Below are 13,988 nucleotides of genomic sequence, written 5' to 3'. Positions count from 1 at the left end.
TTTCTCCTCCTTATCTATAGATTGAATGATACTTTATTTCCTTAAACGGAAAACGCCACGGATTGAAATATTATTTACTCTAATTTATCTCCTAGATTAAAACCATGTGTTATTTTGATGAAGAATGTCAAACCTGTATGTTTTACATTACAATTTACATACCTAATAGCAATTGGCACTGATTGCAACAGGCCTCCAGCAGCCATTATAAACTTATATAACTCAGAATGATTACAGTGTTTGTCTGAAAACTGGCTGCTTGAAATGGGAGTAAAATTAATGTACTATGAACAGCTTCGTTGCATTATGCATTGATTCAGATTAAATCAAGGCCTAAGCAAAGCTCTTGATAGCTTTGAAGCAGTACAAGGTTCAATGAGGCTTTCAGAACATTTTGTGTTGAAGAAAATTTTTTTCTCCCCCACCCCCCAATATTATTCTTCATTCCATCAAGCATGGAGACAGGGTGGGCTTAAAAGACAAGCTAAAGTATTATTTCTAGAGTTGCTTGCTGGGGGTAGGGCCTGCTGCTAACATTTAGCTGAAATACATTGAAACTTGCATGACATTCATTATGAAGTAAGGGCCTGATCCGGCAAATACTTAAATACCAAAAGTATGCTGAGAAGAGCAGAAATGTTTGCAGGATGGGGCTCTCTATTTGTCCAGCAAGGCTTGTGCAAATATTGCCAATATAAATAGGCTGTTGGGAGAGGCAGTACGTACAGTACAGCAGAGCATCCCCCCATGGAGAAGGATTGTTCTCCATGGTCCACAGCCTTACTGCTGACCTCAAGTATTGGTAGTGTGTCTGTGGGGAATCGCTGTTGGGAGGATTGTGCATACACATTTGATAGGACTGACATGGATTTTTCTTCTAACAATTAAATTATCAAAATAAAATAACAATAAAATAAAATAGACATCAGCAAGCAGTGACCCCATGGGGCGGGGGGCTGGGATAAAAAGCACATGAAAGGAGAGAAGTTGTGCAGGAAATAATGACTCTCTCCCAACACATCTTTTGAATTGAGTTGCCTCTGTGCTCTGACCCCACAGCCACGGGCAAGGCACAACCAGCCACAGCACAATTATTCCAGTAATGCTCATTCGTGTTCCATCTGGGTTCATTCACACAGGGCCCGTTAGAACACAGCTTATTGTTCATTGATTATGGAGCCCATTATCTGAGCTGCAGTAAATATTGGATATTGTCTAATCAATAGGCCTGCTCTGTGAGCCAGTGTGTGGGTCTTGCTTGCAAGCTAATGAAACTGGTATTAAACAAATAATTAAAAGTAACATTCTTCCCAGTGAGTAATTTTTATTATCAAAGTTATGGAAACATGCTACAGTCATTATACTGTGTCTCTTATCAGCAAAGTCAAATGAGCCTATTACCTTTGTCTCAGTGTATTTTTCCAGTCCTGTTAAGGAATCTGTAAGTGTGTTCTCTTATATGTAATTAAAAATATATATAGTATGGGCTAATATTTACTCTTCAGATTATGTAAATACCTCTTTAGAAAATGTTTCGCAGGAGCTTTTTCAGGGGCTGTGAGCTTTTTTTTCTCTATTTTTCTTTTTTTTTTAAAACTGTTTAATTTACATTTCTTTGAAATATGTTGGCTAATGCAATGCTTATCTAAATACTTATTGTCCCTCTAACAGTTAACCTTTGGACTATGTTTCAAGCTGCTCAAAAACTGGGAGGATATGAAACAGTAAGTGTTTAAGTAACTTAAATGAAATAATTGTGCAATCTAACTTTTCCCTGTTAGAAAAAAAATGTAAAAGCAAACAATCATTTGCTGCATTTTAGACTAGCTGTACTCATTGTGGGTTTATTGGGCCATTTTTGGAAATGGTCCCAATTAGTTCCAGATCTGGCAAAATTGTAAACTTGTCGTAAAAACTCCAAGTGGAAAACATATGTAACTCTTCTCTGTCAAGGAAATTAGTTAGGTCTGTAATTTTTTCCCATGTTGAGAAAGGGCTATTATTGTACAACAAGCCAAGATTGCATAAAAGAAATTTCACTTGGCAACATCCCTGACATCTGTTCATGTCTAATATGGGAAATGTATTAAAGGCTTTCAAAAGTAATCAGCATTGTCCATTAAGAAATAGTATGCTGCAGAATCTTCTCTTATTCCAAGTGTAAAAGATCTTTATTAGACAAGGGTCAGTACTACATAAACAGGAAGTTATCAAAGTAATTCAGAAAAGTTTCTGACACTTTTTATCAGCTAACCATATCTGACGAGAGCAGTTTATTTTTAGCGCACAGGAAAATTTGATGGCCACGGATTTTACAGCATGTATTTTGAACCAATAAAATATTAGAGCAACAAACTCAGATTAAAATCTTGAAATGAGAAGAAAGAGCTGCATTAATATGGCACATCGAGATGACATCTGCAATAAAAAAACAATTGACATAGGAAGATGTCGTCACTGGAAATATTTTCTTCGCACACAATGATCAGATTAAGCTGTTCAGTTCCTGCCACAGTTAGATGAAAGAAATTATTTTTGCTTTGTTTATGAAGTAATCTGGGACATATCTGTTCTGTAGAGAAATGACAAGAAGAAATGCACTATCAAGAAACTGAAAGTCATTTGAACCAAAATGAAAAACTCACTGTTTTCCTTCCATGCAATAAAGCACATTCCTCTGTACATCAGCAGCCTGGGCTGGTTAGCATGGGTGTGCCTGGGATTTTGTGAAACGTGAAATCTAACATTCTTTAAAAAAAATATATGCTTGATTTGGCTTTTACTGTTGCTCTATCTTTCATTAATCAGCACATACCATGCTTATGTACAGGGGTGTGTGTAGGCGTGCTCATGGGTATGTATGAATGAACAGCTACCATAGATAGATTGTTACAGCAATTATGAGCAGTAATTGCTTGAGTTGTAAAGTGCAGTGAAAATTAGGGCTAAAATCTTGAACTTGATCCAGAGCACCAGGGAAGGCCAGGAGGGAGATTGAAGGGAGAATGGCATGTTCAGAGTGCTCAGGAAGGCGAGCAATTTTCACAGCAATGTTTCAGGTTTGCTTGAGGGGACTGAGTACAAAAGGAGAGATGCCAAAGTGGTGGCTTGCTGGAGAGACCTGAGTTTTAGTGCCAGAGGGAGAGGGATGGATTTAGACGAGCTGGAGCAGGTGAGCCTCTATACCTGAGGGAGAGCAAGAATAGGATTGGGAATTTGTGACCACAAGGCCACAGAGCCAGATTTGAGAAACGTGACAGGATCAGAGGGGAAGGATCACATACATGAGGATGTCAGCCAGAGGAGCTTCAGTCCACACTTTTCTCAAAGCTCCTGTCCTTTTCTCAGTGACAGATGTTCTCTGGTTTTTTGGGTCATTTGTCACCTTGAATGAAAGTGTACCAGCAGTTCTTTTTCTTCATAGAGAGTAAACTAAGCAATTGCTTCCTATTCAGTAAATGGCAAGGCAAGCACAGCTTACACCCTCTGACACAGCCGTGAGCCCAGCTTTCATGGAGAGTGACTGTGTCTGAAATGATGGGCCTGATCCTGTTTCTATCATGAGAATGGCATCTGTGCTCTTTGCAGGCAAGCTGAAGTTGGGAGGACTGTTGTGATGGAATTTAAGTTGTATGTGGAGCGTGAGGTTTCCTGACCTCATTCTCTTCTGTTAACAGTCTCATCCTTGATATGGATCTGCCTTTGCTTTAAATTCCCTGAGTATTATATGGATAGCTTTTGCAGTACTTTGCCCTGTGCACACCTTGGGTTGTATTATTTTATGGCCAGTTGATATGCATTGAGTTTGCCAACTGCATTTGTTGTATATATTTTATAATGGCAAACACTGCTGAGAAGCTTTTGTGTTTTGTTTCATTTTTCACAAGTCAGTGGATGGAAGGGGTGACACAGACCTCAGTTATGAGTTCTAGGATCTTTGGCAGGTCTACTTAGACACAGAAATTTCAAGTGAGTGCTTTAATTCAATGTTGAGCAGAATCCACCACTCATACACAGTGCCACCATCTATTTATGAGAAGTTGTGGAGTACAATGGCTGTGTCAAACCTGCCCTGTTTAATATGCCTTTATCTCTATGGCCCCTTCCATCTGACTTGAGCAAACCATTACAAAGGCTTAATCATCTTTAATTGGTTTTGATATTTCAAAAGTTTCTCATTTGTGCATTGAGATAGAAATAGGTCTTTTCTCTTGGAAGTATTGTAAAGAAAATTATATTTAAAAGTAGATATTAGACTTCAACATATGAAAGCCATTTTATGAACAGGAAATAGATAAAAGATTGCTTAAAATGACATATGGAAACTTAAAGTAGTCAAATGACATTTTTTTACAAGCATAGAAACCTTCCCAGTTAAAGCAGTTGCAAACTTTACATCCTTTTATTTGGCAGAACAATTATAGTCTGCCCATTTTTAATTTTATCCACTGGCTTGTCCACTTTGTTCATATATAGGTGTTTTGATGTAGTCTAAAAAACATTATTGAGAAACTAGCATGGATCATGTGTGGTGTTTTTCAGCTTCTGCACAGATTCACAGAAGATTTTTGCAATATTTTTGAGTCAAGTCCTGTCAGTTAAGGATCTAAAAGTGACTGGGAATAGACAGGAATTGGATTTGAGATGCAGAGAACAACTTTCTTAGCCATCTGACTTTCCCCCTGGGGGCATGGATCCAGTGAGGCTTTACAGAGAGTATTACCTTTGTATATGGGATATACATACAGGGTATCTAATAGTGTCAAGTCATGATCGTGTGTCATATTTAAGTGCTCTCCACTTCGAGTACTTAGGAGAGTCAGTTCTCCTCCATTTGATTACTAATTCTTAGTTAGTTGTCATCTATAACTGTGTAATACCACACTCCCTTGTACTTGTGGTTGAACAAGGCTTAATAAAAACAGCAATCCATACAAACTGGTTTAAGACTTTAACAGATGAAGCTGTCTCTTTCTAGTTGGTGGAATCATATTTCTCTTAAACAAAGATATGTGAGATGAGCATCTTTGTTACTAATAATAGGAGAGTGCATTGGAAAGCACTCTCTATAGCAGACCTGCACAGTATGAGTGATTTAGAATGTCCCCAAATCACTGCATGAAATATGAAACAATGCCATGTTGTAGGGGGCTCAGCTGCAGTGGCATTTAACAGCCGTTGCCTAGAATTTTCTCAGTCACCCTAAGTCAAGTGAGTAAAAGGTGCAGAAGTTCACAGATGGGAAACTTCCAGGACTTTCCTAAAGAGTTGTCCTTGGCAAATTATGAAGTAGCGTTCTACCTTCTGAGCCAACATAAAAGGAGTGCCTTGGCATGTTTGCAGAAGGCTGTGCTGCTGAATGGACTCTACCTGGAGATGACTTAGAAAGATAAAGGATAAAAAGAAAATGAGGTGGAGCTTAACCTTCAGTATGTAGCAGATTAGATTTTGCCAAAGGTCAGTGGGATCCCATTTAGCTGCTGCCTCCTGGAAGCAACAATGAAGTGCTTTAGTTTTTAAAAATTAGTGATTGACGCATACATCAGTCCTGTGTCTGGGCAGGCCCGATGAAACTGGTGTATCAGTGGAATGCAAAGCCAACTGGGTTTGTTTCATACAGAACTAATTCCCAGAGCTCTGAAGAGAGCTGTGAACATCATGTACCATGACCAGAAAATCCCCCATTATGTTTGCAGCAGGAAATAGGCAAGAAGCCTTTCACAAGGAAGGGAGTTGGGAGATAGGATTGCAGTGCAGAAGACCTTAAGATTTCTCAGAGCAGAATTCACCATTAAAAGCATGTTTGTAAACAGTCTTCTGATTTAATAGATAATAAGATCATTGTTTTTATTTGTTTTTCTTGACTACCAGTCACTGCTTGATGCTCTGCTTATAGGAACCTGTTCAGATCTGCTCTTACGTCCCTAGACAGGCCAGTCTTGTTGCTTAACTCGGATTTCTCTTGGTTGGGGAAGATTTCACAGAGGTTTTCAAAAGCACTGCCTTCCAATGGGCCCAGCACACGGATTTTGAAGCTGTAGGTGGAGCAAATTGCAGGAGCGTTCTACAACCCAGAAGGCCACTTTAAAGCCAGCATTGGAATGTGTATCTGTCAGAGATGACACTGGCTGTGACATGCCCTCAATTATTGGTTGAGCCTGGACCATCCTGCACTTCCAGAAACATGGCAGGCACTGGGAGCAATGTATATGCTATTAGGATTAAAGAAAAACAAGTCAGGAAACTAAAGCAGCAGAGGGAGACATTTTTGGTAGCAACCACAGCAGTAAGCAAAGCATTGCCAAGCATTATCTTTTCCTGACTCCTTAGGAAATTTGGTCACTGAAGTGGCTGGGAAGAACTTGTATGAGGAAGGTCCTCAGTTTGCATATGGTCAGCAGGGACATCCATCTTGAGCAGTCCTGCCCTGCATGACGAGAGTACACTTTCCTCAGTGAAGCATTTTGTTCAGATTGTTTAAGGATGTAATTAATCAGTTCCTTTAGTCCTTTGAAGTTTATTAAGCATAAAAAATAAACTTTCCAGAGCAGGGGAAAACTCAACCCCAGGCTTTGTTAGAATAACAATTGTTTCAGGGAATGTCAAATTTAAACTCCCTCTGTGGGAGGGCACAACTCAGTTAATTGCCAAGGAGCTCTGGTCCATTGCAGATGTAGAATTGGATAGAACTGGGTAAATGTTTGTGAAAATATTATTATTCTAAGCTGCTTAGAAGAAAGAGACACAAAAAATGATCCATGGACTTCAAAGGGATTCGTTTTTCCCTTTAGTTATGTTTACTAGTGTTCCAGCTTGAACATCAACTCTTGAGTCAGCTCATGGTAAATGAGACTAAGGCTCTAAAGTTCTCCTTTTGAAAATTGAGACCATGCTGCTTAGTCACATCAGGATGTTTATAAGGGGGACTTACAGTAGTCCTCCTGCTAACTAATCCTTGGCTTTCATTTAAAGTTTCTGCTCAGCATCACTGTTCTTAGCCAAGGCTTCAGGTCCTGGACAGCCTTGCAAGCCCAGTCAGATTGTGCTTGTCAGAGGGCCAGAGCCCAGACCCCAGAGCAGCTTCGTGCACCTTCATTCCCCCATCTGTGAGCCTGTCAGAGGTTTGATGCAGCAGTCCTCAAGGGATCTGTGATTTTTTGGGAGCTCCAAGAAGGTGAGGGCTGTCTGGCCACACTTCTGTCCTGTCTGTCCTGAGGACTGGTGGAATGTGGAGGCAGGACCAGAGGTAGCTTCCCATCCAGGCATTCCTGCACAATAGGATACTTGGTCCAACTCTCATTTGACTTTTTGGGTTGCATAAGGAGCATCCATTCATATTCTCAGGATGTGATGTTTGTTATGGCTCATTAGGACTCTGGTTCTTCAAGCACTTTAGTAGTAATAATAAGAAGTGTGGGTAGCCTGGGGAAGAGACAGCATAAGAACTGAAACAAAACAGACTTAGTAGGAACCTTATGATCAGATAAGTGTTTGATTTGTATTTAAATAATTTGCTTGTGCATAATTTATCCTTGAATTGCTTGAATTCTTGTGCTCATAGTCTTTGGGCTTATTATACAAGACAGAAAATAAAATTAGTGAATGAAGTCAGTTCATTTAGCTTTATATAGGTTTAAGATAGAACACCTTTTTCTTTCTTTCCAAAGTACCTGTAGGTGCAAACTATGGTCAAGTGCTAATAGTGAGTTAAAGCTACTGCTGTTTTCTGGAGAACTCTGCAAACAATAAATTTGAAGAAATTGTGACATTATCAAGTGATAAGACTCCAGCCATGCTTTTGGCTTTTGAGAATAATTTCTGCAAAGGAAGGATTTTCCCTTTATATTGAGAGAAACAGAAACACCTCTTACCCTGTAATGTTTAATGATGGTAGCTATCTCCTCTTGTTTAGATTTAAATTACAGGCCTCAGATTGCAAGTTGTAATATTTGTTCTTTTCTGATTGCTGCCTTTAGCTCCTCAGTAAACGCCATTGACTGCTCTGTGGGTAACTCCAAAGAAGCCTCCAGGGCTGAATATATTAAATTCCACAGCATTCCACAGCAAATGACAAAATTCTCCCCAAATTGCCCCCACCAGTTTTCTACCAGCCTTTTTTATGAGCTGCAGGCAAACAAGGGTGATCTGTTGTGCTTGTCCTAGTCCTGTTTCTCTTCCTGTTTTAAATATAGCAGAATATATAAAATAATGAAGTGGTATTCAGAAACAATCCTTTTGCCAGGTCTTCCATCTGTTATTCTGTATAATCCTAATTTCTGTACCAAAAAAAAAAAAAAAAAAAAAAAAAAAAAAAACCAACTAGAACCATGGTATGCAACTCAATATGTTACAAGATGTTTATTTTCATAAGCATGGTCGAATAATGTACACAGCTCAAATATTAACATTGCAGTACGTTAAGATTTCAGTACTATTTGATCTGTGTATTTTATAGATATAAATGAATAAAAATAAACAGCTTGTAACATTTATAGTTACGGACTATGGTTTTGTGGATTTACAGAATTCTGTGGTGGATTTGGGTTTTGCAGCAGAATTATTTTCTCTAATTCAGTTAAAATAACTATGTAATCATTATTTCTGCTGAGTATGGTTTGAGCTTCATTTTCATAATTCGCCGTGGGATTTGTCTGCATAACTTTTGATAGTTAATGACCCTATATTGATTGAGATTCTTTTGTGAGTCTGTATCGCTTGTGACTGGATAATGAATCAGTCAGATCACTCCATTTTAGAGAGAAAGAAAATAGACATAGTGTTAACTTACCAAAAAAAAAATACACCAAAGCTCTGTGTACTCTATATATTCTGTAGGGGCTTTTATAGTGCTCGTAGTACATGCTGTTCTGAAAGTGTCATATGTGCATTTGTTGTTGTGAAGTCAAATGCTGTAGAATCTGTAAAGATGCAAGATTAAATTTTCCATTGCCATTTTTACAGATAACAGCCCGTCGACAATGGAAACATATTTATGATGAATTAGGTGGTAACCCTGGAAGCACAAGTGCTGCTACATGTACTCGCAGACATTATGAAAGGTAAGAGAACAAATCTGAAATGCTTGTTTAATAAGGAAAAAATTAATTTGGAAAGCCTTCAAAGTATTTTATAAGGAATTAGAGAAAAAGAGAGAGAGTCTTCTTAAAGATTTAGTAAACAATTCCCCAACAGTTTAGTCAGATAATCCATTGTGATTTAAACCAGAGTGCCTATCTCTAGTGACTAAGTAAATAAAAAAAGCATCTGATTTTCCTTTGGTATAGATCTTAATTTTTGCAACAGCTTTTCAGTTAAAGAAGCTGAAAAATTGAGGAAAACATACTCAAGGAAAAATAAGAAATAGCAGCTAATTGATGCAAACACTCGTCTTCTATCATTTTTTTAGGAATACCAATTAAGCAGATTGTGGTTTTGATCAAAATAATGGGCTGGTCCATAATGCAGGGTGCTGTTAGTGTTGTAGGTCATGCGAGCGTTGCATTCCTCTTCTTCATGGCATTCCTTCCCTCCTCCCTGCCTTCGAGCTGCTGCCAAACACTCTTTCTCTGCAGCCATTGTTGTTGGTCAGAACTGTTGAATTCTTATTCTTCCCATGTAGATAATAACTTCCAGGGCTTGTGAAGCCAGCACACATTGAATAAAATACTGGAGCTGGAATGTTGTTTTGATTTGGTTTTTAGAAACAACTGTTGGGGCTTTTTCTTTTTTTTTTCTTCTGGGTTTTTTTTTTTGGGTTTTTTTTTTGTGTTTGTTTTTTTTTTTTTTTTTTTTTTTTTTTTTTTTCCTTAGACAAGCAAATGTGAATAAAAGCTCGGCAATTTTCAGCTCAGATAAGTAAAATTCAGTCATTTGTTCCTGGGCATAAACAAGTCACTTCGCTGGGCTCAGGAAGAGATTGTACTTGCTTGCAGGAGGTGGCATGGCAGAGATGTGTTCAGTGGGCAGTTTCTCTCCTTATCTTAATGTCCAATGTGTCAGCTTCTCAAAGAGACATACTGCCATCCTCATGGAGGGTGGGGGATTTGATCATGCTCATTTACAGGGGACATCTCCAGCAGAATGGCTTGGGTGCACAGAGGAGTTGCATGTAATGAATGCCATTAGAGATGTTAGAAGCTTTCTGGAGATTGAGCCAAGCAGCAGAGTGAAGTGAGTGAGTTGCTGTGCATGTCAGATGGGGCTTTTCCCTGCCTTCATGTTATAGATTGTTTTATTGACTCATCAGATTGTGGGTATTCAGCTCTTCCACCCCCATCATTATAGCCCTGAGAGTCTCAGAGCTTCCTCTTGCACCCAAGCCAGCTGATGGGTTTCCAACTGGCAGTGTGGCTTTTCCCTTGCCAGATGTTCTGTGGGGGATGTTATTTGACAATGGAGACCCAGGCACACCATAAGCGTTAGGTCTCTGTGGGTTTGGGTTGCAGAAGGAGCCTTGCTGAAACCCTAGAGTCACTGAGAGAGCACATCTCTAGTAGTTGTGGAAAACTAAATGAGCCATTCACAAATACTCCATGAACCCCTGTCTCTCTCTTCTGCTTTCCTGACAATGTTCAGTGCTAGTGGTTTTGTTGTTTTTTTATATGTAAAAGCCTTGCATTGCACTTGCATGCACAGAGACTCGTGTGTGACTGACTCAGCAGTTACTTGGGTATGCTCTGAAGTGCCACAAACCCATTGTGCTGTCTGGAAAACCTGAACAGTCCTGATGCCTTCCAGATTGAAAAACTTTTCAAGGCTACCCAAAAGTAGTTCTGCTTGACTTGACCTGGTCTGAGAAAAGTGTCTTCTAGTCTATGGTTAGATTGGTTTTAATACACTGAAGAACTCAAATCTGAGTTCATGGATGCCAGTCTATCATGTAGTTCTGTATAAGGTCTGATATGAGGCAGTACCTAATTTTCCACATCCCTGGCAGGCTATCAAAAGATGTCATTTGGAGAAAAAAATCTTGCAGGACTTTTAGGTTAGCCCTGAGTTTACCTAAAACGTTCTTCACTAAATCAGGTCTGAAAAACCAAAACCCATATGCAAAAAAACCTCAGTAACTCATCCAGTCTCTACTTTTCTAGTGTTAGATGCTCTTTTTCTACTACAGGAAAGCTGTATGAAGCCTCAGACTCGAAAAAAAAGTAAATGAAATTGTCATGGTTTGTTTCAGCTGGTAATTCTAACTACAGCACCTCTAAATGTAATGCTCATTTATAGGCAAAGTGCTCAGATGACATTTAATCTAAAACTAGAACTGTGGTGCAGGAATACACACGCTCATGATTCAGGACACACATTTTCAAGCTTGAAACTGTACAGCTGTACAGCTAAACTGGAAATTTAATTATCTGGAAAGCAAATGCTGAGTAAATCTCCTGAATTTTCTTGTCTGAATCCCACTGGCCCTTGTTTGCTTACTGGAGGCAGAAGAGGCGGTTCCCATCTCTACAACTGGATCTCAAGAGCATCCATATTGTGTTAACCAACTCTGTCCCAAGAGGAGCTACTGACTGTTTGCATCAGCTGTAACATATCAAGGCTGTTCAGGTAGCAGCCACCTTTCAGTGACATCCTTAGGATGCTGTGGAGTGGAATGGTACATATGTCCCAGTTCAGACATTGCCATCCCTCCTTCCTGCCCTTTCCCATTCCCCTTTGCAAGGTGGAGTTTTACACACAATTTCAAAGGCTGAAAAGAGAGAGAGGGGGAAAAAACCCATTAACAACAACAACCAACCAACAAAACCCAAACACAAAATACAAGCACTGGAGAGAGCAAAATTGTCTCTCTGTCTACCAAATCCAATGAAGAAATACAGCTTTCTCTAAAGGTGTATTTTATAGCCCCTGCAAAGCTACCGTGTGGCTGCAGATTCATGGTATAGTGGATGGCAAAACCTGGAATAAAGCCAGATACAAAGGTTTTGGGGAATATGTTGCTCTGTGCCCTGCTGTTTGGAGCAGGGTTTGTGCTGGTAGCTGGTGGTGTGCTATAGCTAGGTAGAGTGCTTCTGTTGGGGCGGTGTTTTCTTTGTTTCTCTAGTGAAAGGGAAAGAAAGGTTTTGTGTGCATTTTCAACTGATTCATTTATCATTAATACAGTTTGTGTTTCCAGTAACTGTTTTCATTTTAAAATAAGGCAAGGCTGCCAGTGTTTCAGTAAGTGTTATGTTATATATTAGTTAGACAACTTCTGTTTTATTAATGAGTATAATAATGAAAGTGCAGGTTTCTGAGTAGAAGCAATGGGTGCTTTTATTTAAAGCATAGCAGGCATCATGTAATGCCAATGAATGCATTATTGTCACTGTTAGGCATGGCTGGTCGGGACCTGCCTCTGATTGGGTTATTCCAAATAGGCCCAAGCACTTCATAAAAATGTCTTTGTCAGCCTAGTTTTCCTTCCAAACCTATTCATCTCTGTCAGTTTTTAATATTAGTACCAGGCTCTTGGCTATAGTCCATTAGTACTGTACTTAATTGCTCATATTACAGATGATTACCAATATAAAAAGCATTAATGTTTTCCCATCATGGGACTGTTGCTCTGTGCACAACTTGAACCATACAGAGCTCATAAGGTGTTGTTGTTTTGGTCGTTACTTTCTTCATTAATGTTCCTCTAATGATCTTTCACGATCACAGAAAGCCAGAGGTGTGTGTGGTTGGTATGAGCTGATTCAGCCTACAGAGTTCCCTTGAAACTCTTGCAGCCCTTGTCAGTACCCCACATCTCTCTCTCGCTTATCGAGAAACCCTCAGAAACGGCTGCTTTTCTGCGAAGCACTCTGCCCCATGCCGTCTTCTCCTAATAATGCAGATGTGGTTTTCACATGCAGGGTCTGAGGTTTCTTTTCGCTTTTACAACGCTGATCGGCAGCTTTAACTTTCTGGCATGAGCAGCAGGCTGCGTTTCTGCAGTGCTGATGACGTTGTTGTTGTTAAGGGTTTTTTGGAAATACTACACCACTGCTCTCCCCTTCCCCCCCCCCCCCCCCCAAAAAAAAAAAAAAACAAACCAGAAAACCCAGCCTGCTAGTTTGCAAGGTATGAAAAGTTCCAAATAAAATACATTTAACAAAACAGAAATACTAATAATTACCTGTTGCGGCCTTTTTCTGTCTCCAAGTCTGGCTGTGATTCATCTTGGTTTCCTCCAGAGCAAGTCCTGTGCACAAGCTGTGCACAAACACACATGGGCTGGGGAATTGTGCTGTGCATTGGCATGCAGTAGCTCTCCTTGCTTTCTCTGATGGACAGACATGTTGCTGTTGGGAGGTGTCACGGGAGGCAGCTGGATGGTACCATAGACCTGTAGTTTCCTGACCTCTTTGGGTGCTGCAAGAGGCTGGGCTCCCTTGGGGCCTCCAGCAAGGATAGACCCACAGAGCTCCATGGCCCAAGTCCCGCTCTTCAGCAGCATGTCTGTTGTGCTGGCTCTCACAAGTTATTAGCATTTCCTAAACCAGTCTGTCCTGGGCAGTCACAGCTGGAGAGGGGTTTATTAGGCCTTGTGCTCTCACTAAATAAAGGCAGCTGAGTGGGAAAGTGTTCTGCAGAGATACAGTCACCTGGAACTTGAGGAGGAGCAGATAGGTGAGATGGGTTGTATTTCTTCACAATGGGGCAGCAGGTGGCTGTGCCCACACTTGGAACACTGACTTGCAGAGGGTTTTATTCTGGCTGTGAGTGTAGCCCCTGGGCATTTGCAGAGAACTCTGCCCATCTACCAGGGGATTAAACTTCAGGAGATGCAGTGCCTTGTACAGTTCAGAGCCCATACTGCCATTTTTCTTTCTAAATCTCTCACATAAAAATTATATATGATCACAAACACAAGGCAGGTCAAAATAGGTCCCTTACACACTTTCCCTTTAACAGCCATAAAGTCTGTCTACCCTGAGGATATTGTGCAGTAATTCAATATGCAGGAGAGCCCTGTGTTCCATGCAAATGCTATTTGGTTTTCCAAAGCGTTT

The 13,988-nt window shown here is 40.0% G+C and overlaps 1 protein-coding gene across 6 annotated transcripts in view; it reads left to right on the top strand.

Moving 5' to 3' along the window:
* ARID5B (AT-rich interaction domain 5B) overlaps window positions 1–13,988 on the top strand; it is a 117,800-nt gene that overhangs the window by 86,453 nt on the left and 17,359 nt on the right. For 4 of the 6 annotated variants that reach the window (XM_030275757.4, XM_072930922.1, XM_030275756.4 and 1 more), the window contains 2 exons: window positions 1,672–1,724; window positions 8,962–9,059. In XM_030275757.4, coding sequence (XP_030131617.4) covers window positions 1,672–1,724; window positions 8,962–9,059 — 151 coding nt within the window. The remainder of the gene's footprint in view (window positions 1–1,671; window positions 1,725–8,961; window positions 9,060–13,988) is intronic. The other 2 variants (XM_030275758.4, XM_030275759.4) reach the window with 2 other exon arrangements.

This window comes from Taeniopygia guttata, chromosome 6 (genome assembly GCF_048771995.1).
Source record: "Taeniopygia guttata chromosome 6, bTaeGut7.mat, whole genome shotgun sequence".
NCBI classification, from domain to species: domain Eukaryota; kingdom Metazoa; phylum Chordata; class Aves; order Passeriformes; family Estrildidae; genus Taeniopygia; species Taeniopygia guttata.
Note: the sequence above shows the minus strand (reverse complement) of the source record. Positions and strands in the feature narration are given on the sequence as shown.